Source organism: Paralichthys olivaceus, chromosome 1 (assembly GCF_024713975.1).
Source record: "Paralichthys olivaceus isolate ysfri-2021 chromosome 1, ASM2471397v2, whole genome shotgun sequence".
NCBI lineage: Eukaryota > Metazoa > Chordata > Actinopteri > Pleuronectiformes > Paralichthyidae > Paralichthys > Paralichthys olivaceus.
The window spans coordinates 27,520,498-27,539,505 of record NC_091093.1 but is presented as its reverse complement, the minus strand read 5'-3'; the positions used below and the strand labels follow the sequence as shown (position 1 = coordinate 27,539,505).

The window sequence follows — 19,008 nt, the reverse complement described above, 5'->3', positions numbered from 1 at the left end:
ATGCATTCCCCCTTAATTAATGAGTGGTGCTCACGGAGCCCCCGAAGCAAGTGGGAGAAATTATTTAGCTTTTCTCTTCCTGTGGATTTCCTCCCCGTGTTGAACTATAAAGTGGAGGTGAATGTCAACAGAGCTGCTGGGACACATGAGAGTTTATGAGAAGGGATAGGAAAAGTATACTACATTAACGGTACAGTACAAGAGGAAGGTTTGCGTCATTAAATATTCAGTGTGCTAATGGCCGCGAGCTGATGGAGGAGAGAGCAACACAATTAAAACGCTGACGGCCTCGGCTGCTTATTAATTCTGTTTAATGTCGGCCGGCCAATTGAAATTATAGAAAAGCATAAACACACAGATGCAGAGGCTGAATCGATGGATAGTGAATAAGTGGGAAATAAAGGCAAAGCTCAATAAGCAAAAAAAAAATCTCCTCTCACAACACCACATTTCTGCGGTGGTGCAATCTGTGACGTTCAGCTGGTGCTGCACCATCAAGACAACAATGTGAATTCTAAAGGAGAGGGTTTTTCTGCATTATTGAGCCGTGTTGCTCTGCATCGCTGCGATTGTTGCAGCTATTTCTGAGCAGGTGATGCATGACTGAGCGTATTTATTAACCACTACACCCTCAGAGTTTTAAGTTCTCGACTAGCAGGCGCCGTTGGACACAGCAACACAGTCTGTGCACTGACCCCTTATTGTTATTGCACCTTGAATATCCATCTTTTCAAAAAATCTAGCTGTTGTATCTGTTCCCAACAGAAACAGAACAAAAACTTTATTTGTACAATAAACACCACAAAGTTGTATTATTATTATTAGTAGTTGTAGTAGTAGTGGTATAAGTATACAGGCTTTAGTGCTTCTGACTTCACAGGTGTGTTGTGGATGAACATACCTTATCCATTGTGACACTGATGGAGGACTCTAACCAGTCCTGCCGATGTTCTCTTTGCTATGCAGCTGCTGTACAGTCTCAGATTCATCGCACCTTGGCACAGGTAACAATGGCCACATCAACTTTAACTTTCATCCATCACTGGTTTAATGCACCACACAGAGCTTCCTGCAACCCGCAGTCTGCAGCTCAGTCCATCAACGCTGCCTTTTGTCCTGCACCTCAGAACGAGCACAATGCTCATGTCAGAGCACTTGACAGGTCCTCACTCACACGATAAAAGCAGTCCAGAGAAGAAGGGAGCTGCAAGAACATGCTGGGTTTTCTAATCAATATAAAAAACTGAAATCAATGTGTAAAGAACATTCTTTGTGTGTGGTTTGCGCTGAAAGAGGGTTCTGGCCGGGATCTTCAAAGGATGATGGATGGATTGACGTGTGTACGTGTTAGAGGGCTGCACTATTCTCCATCCTCTGCGTCCATCTCTCTTTAGCAAATACAGATGTTTTTATCATTAATGTGTAATAATAATTGATACGACTGAGGTTTACAATATAATCCTAATGCTATCGAAAGTGTACGTTTCCAGCTCACACTGCAAAAGCTTGTTATATATTTTTAGCATTAGCTTCAAAACAGAGAACACGACGTTAATCTCCCTCCATGTTTGTTTTCCTTCTGAAGTTACTCAAGTTTCTTGGAGATCTCAAGTCTCCGGAATCTCCTTCGTGAAATTGTTTCCTACAAACGGCAAATTATTTAGTTTGGTAAAATATGTCATGATCTGCAAAATGTTTGATTCAGGTTCAGAGTTGAAAATCCTCCTGTGTGAATCAGGTGTTATGCAGCTGGAATATCACATTTTATGAATTCTGTATTTCTCTTGACATGTTATTTTCACTGAAAACCACATATTGGATCAGATTTCAATGCACTGCCACTCTGGTTTCACAAATCAGTAGCAGCAGCTGTCGCTTGGTGGGCGGACTGAAAAATAACAGGTCTTGCAGAATAATTAATGGGATGTTTTAACCATTAGAGATTGATAAGATCCACCAGTTAGAATATCCGAGGGGGGATTCTCTCCCTCCGTAATACAATAACCAGACCCAGTGATGAACGATTGTGTCACTGGAAAGTTATTACACTGACAGTAGTGAGGACAATGATTTTCCTGGAGATAACAAGTGACACCAGGTCTGAGCTCAATACCCAGGTTCTGGTGTAATTAGTGAATAATAAAAAGATTGATGCAGCGTCAGGTCTAAACATGAGAGAGACAGTGTTATAAAGCCTCCGGATACACATTGATTCTTTTGGAAACATGTTTAACGCATGGACAGTCATTTGCCTTATTTTTGCCTTGAGCTAATAATTTGTGTCAGCGTGTCCCTTCACGCTGAGTTTGTATGTAACACGTCGTCTGTAAAATGAGCTGAATTAAACACGAAATGAATACGTGAGGAGGCAGCGCAGTAACGAGCAAAGTACATTTACTGAATTTGGAGTATTTTTGTTTATTCGTCAGCAGGATTATGTAAAAACTAATGAATGAATTTCCACAAACTTTGGTGGAAGGACCAAGATATTTCCCAAAGAATAATTCATTGATCTCCTTGAACAAAAAAAAAGGAATTTGGTGCAAGTAAAATAAAAATCCACTGAATTGAAATGTGGTTTCATCAGGGGACTGTTGGGTTAACCCTAACCCTTCAATAATACATAGAACAGCTGTGGGTTCATAAATTGTCAAAGTGGTTGAAACCACTCTATAGTTAATATATATATATATATTAGTATCTAATATTTCAACTTATAAAATCTCTGATTTGCAAATATATTTCCATTATTTTATTTCTCTAATGTATCATTGTATGATCACTGACGGTCAGGACATGAGCTATGCTGGGAATCACTGCTCTGAACTGTATTTATAGATAAAACTAGCTTGAACTCAAAAAGCTTCAACATTAAAATTATAATAATGTACTAATCATAATACTCTAAATATTCAAGAGCTGTTTTACTGCAGAATAAATATTGTTACTATTGATACAAAAGTACATTTTGCTGATAAAATGAATATAATCTGAAGTAGGATTGTGAATTGGGAGTATTAATATATTGTGGTATTGGTACTTCTACTGCTGAGCACTTCTTCCACTTTCACAAAGTATAAAGCAAAGAGAAAGTGAACTTCAGAGTATTTGCATTAAGTATTCTGCTACTATTATTAAATACTCTTTCCGCAATTATCTCTTGAAAAAAAATATTTTCTTTAACATTTCTTTAACTTGAAACCTTGACTTACTCATTACGCTGATGATCTTTTCATTGAAGCTTTTTCTGGCAAATAAACAACTGAAATATTTATATAAATGAAATGTGCTGTAACTTCAGCAGCTCTGACTGTGTGTGAAATTCAACGTGATCTGTGTTGAAGTGTGGAGGATAAAGCTCATCATTTTTGGAGTGCATTAAATGTGTTTGAGTATGTGTCATAATTATAACGTTAAAAAAAAGAAAAGAAAGAGGCATGAGTGGGACTGTAATTAGTGTAACACAATCAAAGTCCCTTTACTCATGACTGTTATTAGACACAGCAGGGGCTCTGCGCTCTGAGTGTAAAGTCACTAATTCAAAATAGGACCAATGAAAGATTGAGACATTTTCCAGTAAATACGGTGACAATCTGTCTCCATTCTGCAGACAAGAAGATAACAAAGCAGCTCGGGCAACAATATTTTGTCAGGTTTGGAAAAAGTCACAGTGAAATCTTTTATTCGGTCTAAGAAACCAATAATAGCTAAAATAATCGCTGTAATTACTTTATCAGAGGTGAATCCAAAAAGAAAACTCACAATGTTTGATGAAAGTTAAGCGTGTTTCTCTTCTGTCATATGTCGTCAGAGGTTAAAGCAGAGACGGTTGAAGCCGAGGATCAATTGGATATGACGCAATTAACAGGCGACTAAAATGAAACGTCCGGAAAACTGGAATAAAGATTTATTCCAGATATCTCAGAGTTTGAACATTGTAGGAAACATTCTGGACGATGTAAACATGTCAACAGAATATATTACATAGGTCTATTAGATATTTGAATGAGGTATTGTTACATATTAGATCCTTAATTTAGCCTTAACAACGCCTGTATTTTGATAATTAATAAAACTCGGTGTTAATCAGCTGAGTAGCATCTCAAGTGTTAAAAAACCCCTTTAACCAACCATCTCTCCTCCTGAAGCAAACACTGCAGCGGTGACGTCCCCTCACATATTCTTCTGTTCATATTTCACTGATCTCTCTTTGCCTCAAAGAGACGGCCTCTGTGTGCATTAGCCGGCATCTCCGAGTAAAACCAACTCCTCGTGATTCACTTCAACTTTGCATAATGAATATCTAAAACACGTCCTCGTCGCTTAAGCACCTACCGTTGTCTCATTCAATAATGTCAAGCAGAACACATCACTAATGTGAAATTTAATGACCAGTGACAGCACCGTAAAAAGAGCAGAGCACGCCAGGATTTTTCAAGGGTTTTTCCCCTTGAATATATTTTTTATTTATGCCAAAGTCGTCATGCTCTCCTGCTGCTGGTCACCTTGACATGATGCGAACCCGACAGAGATCCTTCTTATGTCACTGGGGAAAAATATTGACTGCCTGTTACAGCATTTAGCCTGGAGGACACGGATTCCCATGAAATTAGTCGGATGGATATTTCTGATTTTCCTGCCGTAATCCACCTGGAGTTCAGGAAACGGTTTCCTTTTGACACGAAGGTCAATTAATTCCATTTTACACAGCTGCTTGGCAATACGACTGCGCGCAGGCCGTTTGTGCAGAGAGGAAAAAGATTTTATTAAGATTTTATGGAGACAAAACAGAGCTTACAGGGCTAATTGGATAGGGCAGTGAGGAATTAGGAACCTTTGTGTCTTCTGGCGACTTGTTAAGGCTCATTCTCTTCTTTCTCAAAGCAGACTTACTTTTAAGTTCCTCTGTCTCACGCTTTTTTACATCATAATTTATACCATTGTTGAATTAAAGCACAAGGATATGGAGCATATGTATGAGATATGTCAGGATTTCCAGTTCCTACTGTTTATTCTAAAGAGGATTTTGCATTTAGTCCATGTTCCCTCAACCTACAACCAGACCTTTACTTCCATTTACAGATTACTTGGCCACTTAGGAGCAGAGGAAACAAGCTGTAAACACAACGTTGACATATTTTCTCTGTGTAAAGACGTTAATGAAAACCAATTTAAACATACAGAGGCTGTGGGGTAATAAAAGAAGTGATGAATGTAAGTCCTGTAATCACTTTCCCTTTTACCAGCCTGCCTCCTAGAAATTACATTAAGGAATGACTAAATGTTTTCCCAGTTATAATCTGGTGGCAAATTAAACACTGGAATGAATGAATGAATGAGTGAATGAGTGAATGAATGAATGGCTGCAGAGTTGGCAGGATGTGCTGGGTTTGGTGTTATTTGGTTGAGGAGTGAACGTTCAATTCATCCAATGCATCCAACTTGCCAATTACACAAATCAGCAACATTTGCTCATTAAAATAATAGAAAATATGATCTGGTCACAATTATATTTATTAAAGAAAATCTGCTGTGTATTAGTCGTGAATAAACATAATCTCCTGGATACAGGGTTTTGCTATTTTGGTGCTGAGACAGGTGGTGTAATGATGAGACTGATTAAACTGTTGAGAGGAAACTGAGACGTAAAAGTTGCAGCTGCACAAACTATGAATAAAAAAGGGCGACAAGTCTTCACTTCCTGCCACTATCCAGAAATTACACGAAAATATCTTGGACAAAAACCGTATTAAAACCAAACTGAGTGAGAAAAGTAAAAACCAGATATTCATCAGTTTATTAAGAACAAACTTAAATGGACAGAAACCCTCTTTGCTCTTTGAGAAAATATTTACTTGGTTGATGTCCCATCCGCTAACATTGAGGAGACGGAGTTTATAAACTACACTGCAGCCGTCTATGGTTTGAAATGAGTAACTCCTTTCCTGCTTCAACTATAAAAGTAAACTGAAGTTGATTTTGTAGTATTTCATACCATATTTGTTGTTTTGACACGAATTCCAAAGTAAAAATCATCATTTACAATCTTACCTCCGTTGGCTTCTTTATTCTGACATGTTTCAATGGACACAACATTTCTGCAGCACATTTATACCAACGTGCTGCACAATACGACTCATTCACCTTGACATCAAAACAACCATTCAAATCTAATGGCCATGGCAGCGATAATATGGACTTTACCTCCGCGTGGGTTTTTATTTCTCATCAATGTTTTCAACTTGTGATGAAAAGAAGCCAAAGAAGTAGAAAATAAACGTGGCATCCGAAGAGAGTGAACTGCTGAGGGAGCATGTGTGTGTAACAGTCACACGCAGCACTAAAGACCTGGCACTTTAAAACAACTGCTTCTCATTATGCTGCAAATATTTTCATTTACATCATAAATTACAGCTGCTTCCTTGGTGGCGAGAGCTTTTATAGAGTCCGCAGCAGCCAGTTCATATCCTTTGTGTGCGGTGGCACCGGAGGGAATAATGCAATTCATTTATGACCCCGTGAAATATACAGCTCACGGCAATAAAGATGCTTAGGTTGCAGTTCCCATTAATGAAAGCATGTTCCATTAATGTGCTCTGTCGGTAAACATCCATCCCACAGCCACAGAGCATTATTATTCCACATGTCTCTACGTGCATTGAGCCGGTGGAGCAGCGAGACCATACATCAAAGAGGAGACGAAGCTTTAATAAAACTCCAGATGGTTGTACAGTCGGAGACGAGCGGGAAGGAAACAGACATTAACATCAAACCTTTACGGAGAATCTAAATATAAACATTAGCATCTCGGAGTCAGTGGGAAATGAGGAGTAAGAAAAACTTATCTGACTCCTTCTCCAAACTGTGTTTGATGGGCTTATTAAATTGGCTGGTGCTGAGCCAGCCTGACAGCGCCGTGACCTCCATTTTTGAAGCGTAAATGTACACAGGGAAGGTTGCCAAGGTTTCCAGGCTCGTCACACCTGAGCTTCACATTCATTACATGCATAATTGGAATTGGATTTGATTAAATTTTCATTAAACATGTGGTGTGTTTTTTTTTTTTTTTCCCGCCAATGCTACAATTTTTGAGAATACACGCAGCATCTGATGCATGAAATTAATGGTTGCTACTTTCGTTCAGTCTGAGCACGAACGCCTCGTAGATGGAAAGTTAACGAAGGCAGGTATTGATCAGTGGGATGCAGATGAGTATAAAGGATAAATACATTCATTGAAAAAGCAGCAGAGAGTAAACAAGCCGAAATCAGCCAATACCAATATGTGTCACTTAAATAAAATATAAACAGCCTGATGGTTTATTCCTGAATAGTTTATTGTTAATGACGTCTTGAGTTGACGAAGAGGAGGATAATATCTGCAGCTCTCAAACACAAGACACTTTGAGTGTGAGTTCACACAATGTGAAAAACAACAGCGCCCATTTCCCCTGCAGGCCTGAGCCCAACCTGACGGAGTTTACTTACAGGACGGAGTCCAGAGGAAGGAAGTGACCTCACAACTCTCAATGCAGCTGTTTATCACAGGGAGTATTATCAGTGCCTGTTTAACGCGGGAAACAATTCGACAAAAGAATAAAAACCCAGAGACAAGTGCACCGTGGGAGTCACAGAGCAACAGACGATTAAGTCAGAGATCGTAACGACCGCACACAGAGGAGATGAGGGTGAATGGTGACATCATCCACAACTCAGAAAACTGGAGCTTGAACATATTGATCATCACATCTATCTTTAAATACATATTCTGATCTGTTTCATATATTTAACTCTAGGTGCACCCTGTGTTCTCTAAAACGATTCCAGCTCTCAAAACTCTGTCTGCCTGATTTTTAAAACCAAAGTAATGACTGAAACATGTACTTTGACTTTTAAGTTTGTCCCACGTCCCATCTGCTTACATGGAGGAGGCAGGGTTTATTTCCTATACTGCTGATTTGTCTTCACTTTTGGGGAGCTGTCATGTCGTCCATCTATATATACAGTCTACGGTTTATCTTAAAGAGACTGTGTTTTAAAAATACAGAAAATCCAGGGTAGGTCTGTATTCCAATAAGAAAACCTGTGCAGGTAAAAGAAGCGGTGGGTCAACGGGGGTCAAGGAACTAATTTACAGCTGCAGAGTTCAACTGGTGGTTTAATCTGTACATGTAAAAGTGAACTGTAGAAAATGTTTGGTGATCTCTTTGTTGAGGGGCTGATCAGATGTGATAGCAACAAAAAAATATTACGAAGCATTAGTTCCACATCAAATGTCCTTTAAATGTTGTTTCGTCCTGGACACTGAACTATGAACAGATTCGGTCTGCACAAACCCCCCCGAGCTGCTCGCCTGCATCCGTGCAGGTGAAATCAAGTGAAACCACGATTACCGGAGCCTCCGATTGTTTACAGGGCACCAGCTCCACAAAAGGACGGGCTGCTCCACCGGCAGGCAGGATGGGAGCGATGAGGCTGAGTGTGTCCAAAGAAGAAGGCGATACATGATGAGTCGTGTAAACATGCTGTGGGTGACATTTGATTTCTCTGAGGAAGGAGCTGCTCACGATGTAATATTGAGAGTGAATCTGTAGAGAAGACTGTGTGGCGCCTGAGGTGATATCAGGTTCGGTGTGTGGGCGGATGGAGCTGCCTGACGTCTAGAGAGAGACACACGCACAATGTGCGTAGCAAAACGCTGGGATGTTTGTTTTGTATCATTTCTGCTTGATTGTCACATTTAAGGCATAGTATACGTCCATACGTGTCAGGAAAGTCAATATCTGAGACTCTAAATCTGTGACACTCCATACGGACGATTAATGTGCCATTTATTTTTTCCCCGAGATCCAATTCACTGAAGCTAATTTCACTCACTGTGCAAACCAAACAGACGCCTGCGTCCCTGAATAAATGTTCCCTCAGCCATTTGCTTGATAGACTGCTCAAAGATCTCGCAAATTTCTTTGTTTAATCACAAAACGGTTTTCCGCGGTGCCTGCGTGTGTCCCGTTTAATGCAGCGACAACAATGCAATTACCGAAAAACCTTTCCAGATCCGCAGACACAATGAAGAATAACAATACAGATTTGAGCGCGACGCTGCAATTACAGGAGCTAATGGGCAATCATGTTAGCATTGTGAAATATGAGCAGTCGCCTCCGCACGGCGTGAACGGCGGTTTAGCATTCAAGCGGAGGGACGCGGCGAGCGGCGAGAAGAAGCCGAGAGGAGACGCAGGGAGAGAGGAGAGGAGACGGAGGGAGGATTTATCTCTCCCAGCAGATGTGGAGAGCACTCCTTGGGCTCCCAGTCAGCAGCCACGACAGTTTACAAGCTGCAAAAGAGATTGATTGTCCATGGATCCCTGTCCCTGCGTGGCTGCCAACTCTGAGCTAATTAAAGAACACTTCTCCGGAGAAACACTGAGCAGAAACCAAGCGCATCCTATTCACCCTTGAGAGAACATGCTGCTTTTAACCCCTGTAGAGGGAGATATTGCTAGCTTTGCCAAAACAGGTGTCACTGAATGGTACGCTGAGAAATAGCTTCACGTCCATAGAGATAAACAAGGGCAGCAAATGTGCAGTATGTCGTTAAAAGTCTGTCGAGATGTTGATGAAATTCTTCTTCGGCTCTGAGAAGGTCAGAGATGAAGAGGAAACAGGATCCTTTTCATCAGAATATTTATGGTGGACTAAATATAAAAAAACCTGGACGGCTGCAATCACTGGCTCTTGTTTAGTCGAGCGCTGATTCTCTCAATCTTTCAAAAGACAGATTCTGCAGGGTTGTTTTTTTCAGTTTGCATTAATTTCTGCACTCGTTCATTTTCTGAAAACGAAGGACAGCGTCTGTGTGTCAGAGTCACGAGGGAAGCAGCTGATTGGAGTTTTCCAGCAAATTTAGGAATCACTGCACACAAACAGTGTGACGAATAAATTACTCATTCATCCATTCATTTGTCTTCTCGTGTTAGAACTTCCTAAATGTCGCAGGGGTATTCTCGGCTTCAGTCTGATCTGATATCTGGTAAAATTACCCTGTAGTGTGACGGGTTTGCAGACATAGGCCCCGTCCCAATTCTTCTCCCTCGGCTCTACACCTCGATATGAAGTGTCCAAACAGAGCCACAAGGGAGAGGGCAAGAAAATCTTCCCCTAAGAATTGGGACACCACTCACTACGTCATCAGCAGAAGACAACAGTGATTATATTAACAACTGTTATCAATCAACGTTATAATAGAGACACATCCGTCTAAGTGGAGAATCTCCTGCTGTGTCGTTCATGTGTGAATGGAAAAAACTCCAGAGCAAGTCCAGACCCAATAATTACTAAACAACGGGAACACAGCGACAGTTTTGCTCCTCCATGAAACAAATCATCAGAGTTAAATCAGCAGGAGATCTTAATACGTGTGTGTGTGTGTGTGTGTGTGTGTGCAGACGTACCAGTGCAGGAGTATTCGTCCACTCTGATGAAGCCTGGCAGACAGTCACAGCGATGGCTGCCGGGCAGGTTGACACACGCCGTGTTGGACTGGCAGTAATGCATCTGCGTCGCACACTCATCAATATCTGAGGACCAACAGAGCAGACACAATGGATCAGTGACTCCGTGACGCTTCTCTACAGGCGACTGATGAAGCAGGTGGACGAGGCTCATCGAACCGACTCAACACTGTCGCTTTATTCACATCACAAAACCAGGGTCTGACCGCATGCCTCCGCCGAGGCTAAACGAAAACTTTAAACATGCTGTTATTTGGATGTGCTCTGCTTCATGCAGCATCTTTTACACTTCAGTCCGTCCTGCGAGAGGAATCCCTGACTGATGCGACTCTCTCTGAGGTCTCTGGTTTTGAATCACTGACAGAGGGTGTTGCACCTTGTTAAGCCCTGTGAGAGTGTAGTGGAAAAAACAACTTAGTGTGGTGGGAAACTGTTTTGAGGCTGAGTTGTAGTTATCCCTGTATAAGCCTTTTATGACCTGAACTGTTTGTGACCTACATTTTTATTACCTTGCTAATACCTTTATGACCTTTCTATTGCTTAATGTGTGTCCAAGGAATTATGCTCGATCTTGAAAGGAAGCAAATAAGTTCCCTGTGTCTTAATACCTGTCTGAAACTCCGCCTGCAGAACCAGTCTGAACCAGTCAAACAGCCTTAGATCTTCTATATAAGATGTTCGCATTTGACTGTTCTCCATCAGAACTCTGATCCCTGTGACTCTCTGTGTTGATCCTTTCCTCAGAAAGCCCCTAATAAATTTAGCCTCTTGTATTTTCAGATTTCCGTCACGAGACAAATTGTGAATTTAGGCAATTTAGGTTCAGTATCATTCCCAAGACTGGGATCGAACTGCCGATCATGTTAGAGGAAGACCGCTCACCCACAGCCGCCCCTGCTTATGAAAACACAACCTCGTCTGTGGAGGTAATAAGAGCGCTGTCCATCCGCGACTGCTCCCAAAAATTAAATCAATCACACAAGCAAACTTTTTCAAAGGCAAGTCGAGCTTTTCCCCCTTTCAAAAAAAAAAAAGACGAAGAAGTGAACGAAGACGAAGAAGGGAAAAGGACGAAGCTGATAAGGACGGACAAACCGGAGAAGACAGCAGAGAAGAGAGCGCAGCACTTTTTCCTGACATGGATAATGTTCCACTAATATCATGATATATTACATCCTCTCGCTCCACACACAGAATCACTGTCTTTTCTAATGTAGCTTGAAAGACGTTGTATGAGCATTAACACAAAGAGCTGAGGGAGGCATTAGCTGAGCAGGATGACTGCTGATGAGATGGGATCAGAAACACGCTTGGGAGGTGTTATGCAGAAGAGCCTGGATCTGTGAGTGTGTGTGTGTGTCTGTGTGTACCATGGTCATATTTATGTGGATGAGACCAGCAGAGACCCGGCTCCCTGAGGCTAACAGGCCTTTCCACAGCATAAGGGACTCGGTACGCTGCACTTAATGGAGAGCGAGGATGAGGAGAGCATTTCCATATCCTCTCCTTGGATAAATACATTCCAGCTTTGAGGTTCTCAGCTTTCCCCCTTACAACAGAATGAATTTGTATGAAGTGTGTAATTGACTTACATGCAACACCCAGAGGTTTTTTTTTTTTTTTCCTTCTGCAAATTTCATCCTTGGTGAGTGTACAGTAGGAGCATTGAATTGCACAATCAAAGAGAGATGGATCATGTGTTCAGGCGTACAAAGCCTCGCCGGCCTTCAGCATAACAGGCATTGATCTGCTACATCAAAAACAAGGAAGTTATTCCAGCGCTTTAAGGCTGGAAACAGAATCTTATATTCATCTCGTCTTGAAGCAGCACTGCACAATGAGAGCTGCTCATTTGATTATTGGCAAAATAAATAAAAAAATGCAGCGATGCATTGTTCGAGCCGGATGATGGCCCGCTCCGTGATGTCTGCGACGCACCGCCTCAATAATTCAAAGACGAGAGCTCGCCGCTTTTGTCAGCTCGCATTTACAGTGGGAAAAGCATCTGCTGTCAAGTCTGCAGACGTGATGAGGTGTTCTGATCTCTGCTGGTCCGAAGGTCTCGCGTCGCATGTAAATGTGCATCCGAGAGTGTGTGTCTGTGTGTGTGTGTGTGTGTGTGTGTTAGAGTGTGTGAGTGTGTTCGCACTCTGCAGCCTCCTCTGGGACGGTCGTAGCAGGTGAGGTCTGCTGACAGAACTGGAACTGTCATTTTGCAAAGAGGGGAATTCATTTTTCTGGATTTGTGTGTGTCTCTCCCCCCCTCCTCCCACCGCCACTCCCCTCCGAGTTCACTTTCTTCGTGTCTCTGTTGCTTTATTCATGCTGTGATGTAGGTCAGAGCTGCTGGTGGTGGGTAGGTGGGGATCAGCTAAAAATAAGGCAGGATAGGACTCTCTCTGCATGTGCGTGTGCATGTGTGTGTGTTTGTGTTTGCACTGGCTCATCCCTTTGTGTGTTTGGGAGGGAGAGACTGTGCATTCGGATGTTTTGGATGCTGTGAGGCAGAAAGAGAGAAGAGGCTTCATATTATTTTTATGTGTGTGCATGCACGTGCACTCATATCTGCATTACATTCTATATTGTGCAGAGATTAACAGAAATAGCTTCAACTTCAACAAAATGATCTCCTGCTGCTGCTGAAATGCCTCTTTTCTATCCTCTAATCAACCCACATATTGTGTTGTGTTTGTGTGTGTGTGTGTCTGTAAATGTCACCCAGGTCTGCCTATTATAAACTTCTATTAATGTAATGTTCTGTTTTTATTGGCTGCACGGCTGTGACAATACCGCTTCTGTCGAACGCTATGGAGCTTTTTGAATTGGCATATCAATATTCACAGGGAGGAGTAGACGCACTTTTAAGTTAAGATCAGGGACATAACCTTTTTTTTTTCTTGCATATGCATAAAGAAATATTGAGTAAAAAATTATTATTTCAAGCCGAGTACTTTATATGTCATAAAACATGTCCGGGGGGCGTTTTAAAGATGTAAAACAAGACAAACTGTGTGGTAGCTTTAGATTAACTGTCCACGGCCTGACAACCACAGCACAGTTTATTTTCCATAACATTCGGTTAAACAGTGGTCGGCCTATCCAGAGCCGAGCAGGATTCCTGAAACAATTTCCAATATGCAGTAATATCATAACTGCACATTTATAAAAAAAAAAAAAAAAAGTCCAGAGGCACAATGTGAAAACAAATGCAGATGATGTTAATATGAATTCAGTCACACTGAGACAACACTGCTGTGACTCCCACTGCTCCTCCCTAGAAATGACTTGTAGCCACAACACCCACTAACTTCAGCTGACGCTAATGTAAGAGCACAAATTACTAATTCATGTGCACGAGTTAAGACAAAAACAAGTTTTTTTGGGGGGAGGGGAGTTGATGTACCCCGGGTACAAATCTCGTTCCTGTCTCGGCAGACGTCTCCTTCACACGCACACGAACACGTGTTCGCAACAGTCTGCACCCCCCCCCCCCCCCCCCCTTCTTCTCTGACCTTCCTCTCACTCTTTCTATTTTTATGGACCCAAGAGTTGATCTCATCCAGCGATCACACACCATGATGATAATTGAGGTGGAGCTTTACTTTTAGCACACACACAAACGTGCAAACACACACACATAAACACAAACGCACACATAGTAAGAGAATTACGATATTTGAGTAGTTTTCGCAAATGAACGAATTTTAAAACACATTTGTACAAAACTGCTTTTAATTGTTTATTCTGATTCAGATATTTTTCTTTGGTTTTATTTATTTTATGGTGGTTATAATGATTAATTGAACCTTTGTTAGTGAGTTTTAATCATTTTATCTATAATCTATATCTATGTCATCTATATTTGTAAGAGACAGAAGCTAAAACCATGTGTTTCAGACAGAGGCTATGGATTATACGGAAGGTGACATTAGAGCATGTAAACCTTTTCATGTAATAACACCTAAATAATTCCAAACTTGGTTAATTAACAATTAAGGTTGGAGTTCTGGGTGATGAGTGTGGTCACCAGTGTGAAGTCAAAAAGCGAAAAATGCAGCTAAACCACAATGATTCAGTTTCTAAACTGCATTAAATACATTCATGGATTATACAGATGTGGCAGTGGTTTGAGGGAGCTCTGATTGAGTAATTGATTGATTGGGAAATGACATTGAGTAGCAATTAACAATCAACTCTATAATTACTTCAAACATGGTTCTGTTTTACTGAACCTTCCACAAACAGTCACGAATGATCCTCACTTAACTTCTTCACCAACATCTTCATGTGACTACAACCAATCACAACACTTCTTCAAATGTTTGCATCAAGGCCTGGCTGAAGAAAAGACCTGATGTGTCCTTGATAAAGGAGCTGACGATCATCTGCCTCCATCTTCATGAAAATTCAAACAAACACACTTTGAGTTTTGATCTCACTTTCATCCAAGAGTCTCTATCCCCACAGGAAACCTGTCAGCAAACCCAACACTCTTGTCGGTTCTGTTTGATTTAGTCGAACCTGTTTTTGTGATCATCAACCTGAACTTCAGGACCTCGGTTGATCACCTCACTGTTCTGCTTTCGAGGAATAGAAAGTTAAGTTTGTTTGTTTGATGCCAAACAATCAGATTTTTTCTTTGAATGCAGAAACACGTTTCGTCTTTGTGCATCAGACGACAGGCAGGGCAGCGTAATGCAGAGCTGTGCGTGGTTAAATGAAGATGAAATGAAAATCTTCTTCTCATTACATTACTATCTCTGTGTGGACTTTGTTTTTAACACAGAGAAAGAACATCAGAAAAATGGCCTCCTCTGAAGGAGGTAATTAATCTCAGCTAGCAATTACACACCATCATAATTGAGTTTCATACACAGCATAGTTTTCCACAACTTGTAAGGTTAAGAGAGGAAGCTCGGTTATAACCCCCACTAAGCACCAATCCTCCCTGCGCAGCGGGAACCTCCACTACTGACATGAACTTCCTAAGAACTGTTATATCATCCTGTAATTTGAACTGAGGACCAAGGGATTTTCATGATGGTTATTTGATCTCCGTGATGAAGACTTGTACTTAACTGCAAACACATCAAATACAAAATAAAATGCAGCTCAGGACTACACCTCTCTGAAATGCCGGAGCCAGAGGAGAAAGAGAACTGGCTATTGTATTTAATCAGAGCTGCAGCACCATCTTTGTCCTTCTGGAAGACACAGATGGAGCCGATGGAGCAGATTCGAGCCGGCTGAGGGACATGTCGCGTGCATCGGCGAGGAGAGAAGAGCTCGTGGGTAAGAGAACTGAACGATGGCGAGGGTCGCTGTCAGGAGGAAGAAACGGCGCGTGCAAGGCGGTTTAATCTATCCGTCACTCTGCGGCTTCGACGAGGATCTGCCATTCACCGAGCCGCAGACTGGCAGAGTTTCAGACTGACACTGAAGGCAGAAAGTGTGGCAGAGTCCTTCTGTCAGACAGAGCGGAACAGTTTACCTCCATGACAGATGCTCTGTGTGTGTGAGTGTGAGTGAGTGTGTGTGTGTGTGTGTGTGTGTGTGTGTGTGTGTGTAGGATGTTCACACGGGTGTACTTACTGCAAAGCTTAGGAGTACACCTGGGTGCCCACCAACTAAATATATATACCATATATCAGGCTGGAGGAGGAAGCACAGTGAGGGGTTTCCTCATGGTTTCACAGAATATTGCACAGCTGAGGTCTTATTAAAATCCTATAAGAAATCCGAATCTGCAGCAGCAAACAAACAGACCTGCAGCTGTGGATCAGGAGGGAGAGCGGGTCGTACATTAACCAGATGGTCGTTGGCTCAATCCCGTGCCCCTCCAGTCCACATGTCCCTAAGCAGAAAATCTCACAATGCAACCTAAGTGATAAAATATATCCCGACCCTGCACCTTTGTCTAGATACCAAGAAGTTTTTTTTTTTACTCATGTCTCATCATTTCACCAAATTTCATGGAAATCCGTGGAGTCGTTTTTGCTCAATCTTGCAGAAAAGCAAACCAAACAATCCGACCATTAAACAAACAAACATAAACTCCTCAGCAGAGGTAATAAAGATATCTTAATATCATATCTGCAATAGAGTTCCGGAGTTGAGCAGTTTGTGCAAAAGAAAAAGTGCACCGTCATTCGGGGGAGAGAAGTCTCTACTTTGAAAAACTCCTTGTTAATTTACCACTGGCTCTGTTGTCTATTTCATTTTGAAATATGTTAAAGAGATGAAATATCAAATTGCTGCAGGCAGTTTGTCTGAATTTAAAGCTGAATACAAAATAAACGCATCAACAAGAAGCGTTGAATCAAAGAGCAGCAGCTGGTGTTAGAAATGTTTTTTACTGCGAGAAGTTGGAACGGAAGAAGCCTGATGGACGAGAGGTGAAAAACACCTTAAAACATCCAAGTACGGCCGACCTTGATTCAACTTTTCTTGGCTAACCATGACCTGGACCACTGAGAATCTCCACAGACACAATAAATACATGTTTTATTAGACAGTTTAACAACGGCGCTGCCTCTGTGAAACCTTGGGGTTCTCGTATGTACAGATTTATCACCACGTTTCATTGAAAATAAATATATATAAACGAAAATGTAGAAAGTAAGGTCGACATTACATTTTCAGTTTATGGTGCTATCTCTCAATATATTACAAATTGGATAAAAGGCTCATCTTTTACTTCAGTTACTGTTCATTTTAGCTTTTGAAAAAGTCAGTTTAGGAGAGAGTCTGTAATGCTGCTGCTTATCTGTGTCAAACACATCATGGAGCTCAGCCAGCGTGTGTTTTCCGTGTGTGTTTTTTTATCTGTGCACGTCTGCATTTGGAGCATGTGTCCCTTAACATCATCTCAAAAGAAGGTCCCTGGTTTGCTCCTCTTGAGGGTGCTGAAGTGTCCTTGAGCATCAATGTGTGAATGTGTGTGAATCGGTAAATAAGACGTGCATGTGAGAAGCTTTGAGGTCAGCGTTCATTCAACAGGTGCACCTACAGTATATCACAGTTTTCCTGCAGCTGGGTATCAAACATGTCAAGTGTCCCTGTTCCTCCAGTCCCTACGTGCCGAAGTCTTCGTGAGCGAGACACTGAACTCTGTGTCAACAGCATGCGAATGATTTGCAGAGGAGCAAGTGCCTCACATAGAGAACGTACGACTGTGCGTGAATGGTCGAATGTGAGTTGTGCTGCAAACGAGTCGGTCTCCGTCAAACTGAACCACAGTTTGGTTTTTAGTGAAAACACTGTTTTGGATAATCACAGGAAGTTGAGACGGCATAGAACCATAGAAGAAGAAAAATTTGTGAAATGTGAAACCAAAACTAACCAGATCCAATGTCACAATGTCACAAAGACCTGATTCGAGCCTTTATTCAGACTGCAGAAAAAGCACTTTGTGAACGCAGTCGATTATTACTTGACACATACAGACTCTTAACAAACGTACAAAGTAATCACAGGCTGCGATGCACACGCCCGGAGAGGAAAAGTTTTCCTGGCGACAGGCTGATAATCAGGAAGCGCTGCAGATGCCGTTGTGAATTGAGATGCAGTGAGAAAGCTGAGTGATAAACACAGATGCTAACAGAGGAAAACAGTGACAGAAGAAAAAAAACCCAACCCTGATTAAATTAACCGTCACAGCGGTTCACGCTGAGAGTTTGACATAAGACGACAAAAAGCAAGTTAACAACGGTTCTCTGTGAAAAAGATTCTCCGTCAGCACATTCTCACCTGTTGACGTGTGTTTGGTTTATCTGTCCGTGTGTTTCCACCACGTCCACTGGATTGTTTTCTATTTTGCCCAAAGTCACAACCAGCATTATTATTCCATGTCAGTCCCCTTCACACACACACACACACACACACAATGACAACCACACACACAATCTCACACAGACACACACACACACCCTTGATTGTCCCTGAGTCTAGTTTTATGGGTAGGGCGACAGCAGCAGATGGTTGAATTTAGCTCTCATTGTTTCAGATTACTGCAACACACACACACACTGATACATATACACTAAACTAAATCTGTCAGGTAGATCATCGACCAGTTGATCTGCAAATTGCGATAAGAACTTGATTAAGAAATGATTCCACCGTTAGTGAGCAGTTGCTAGGTAACGGTGAAGCCTCGCGGGTAACGACCTGCATGACCTAATTGACCCCCCCATCAGTCACCATTCACCTTGTAGCCGACAGGAAATACAAAAAGCAAAGGAGAGGACGTGTGGAGCTGTTATTATTCTCAAAGTCTCGACCGAGAACAAAAACTAAGATGGAAAAAAAGACGCAGAAACAGAAAAGGAACATGGACAGAAACGGAAAATCCAAGAGACGAGGAACCAGGAAGGACCAGTGTGACAGGCACTAATCATCTGACTGGCAAACTGGTATTGGGTTATAAATATTTGACAATGCAGCGTTAATTAGCGTCATTGTTACTCTCATCCAGAGGCAGCTGTTACCTGTGC

General features: G+C 41.7%; 1 protein-coding gene across 1 annotated transcript in view; it reads right to left on the bottom strand.

The window, feature by feature from the left end:
- LOC109637289 (protein kinase C-binding protein NELL1) overlaps positions 1–19,008 on the bottom strand; it is a 191,444-nt gene that overhangs the window by 49,439 nt on the left and 122,997 nt on the right. Inside the window, exon 13 of the mRNA XM_020099541.2 lies at positions 10,454–10,579. Within this exon, the coding sequence (XP_019955100.2) occupies positions 10,454–10,579 (126 nt within the window). The remainder of the gene's footprint in view (positions 1–10,453; positions 10,580–19,008) is intronic.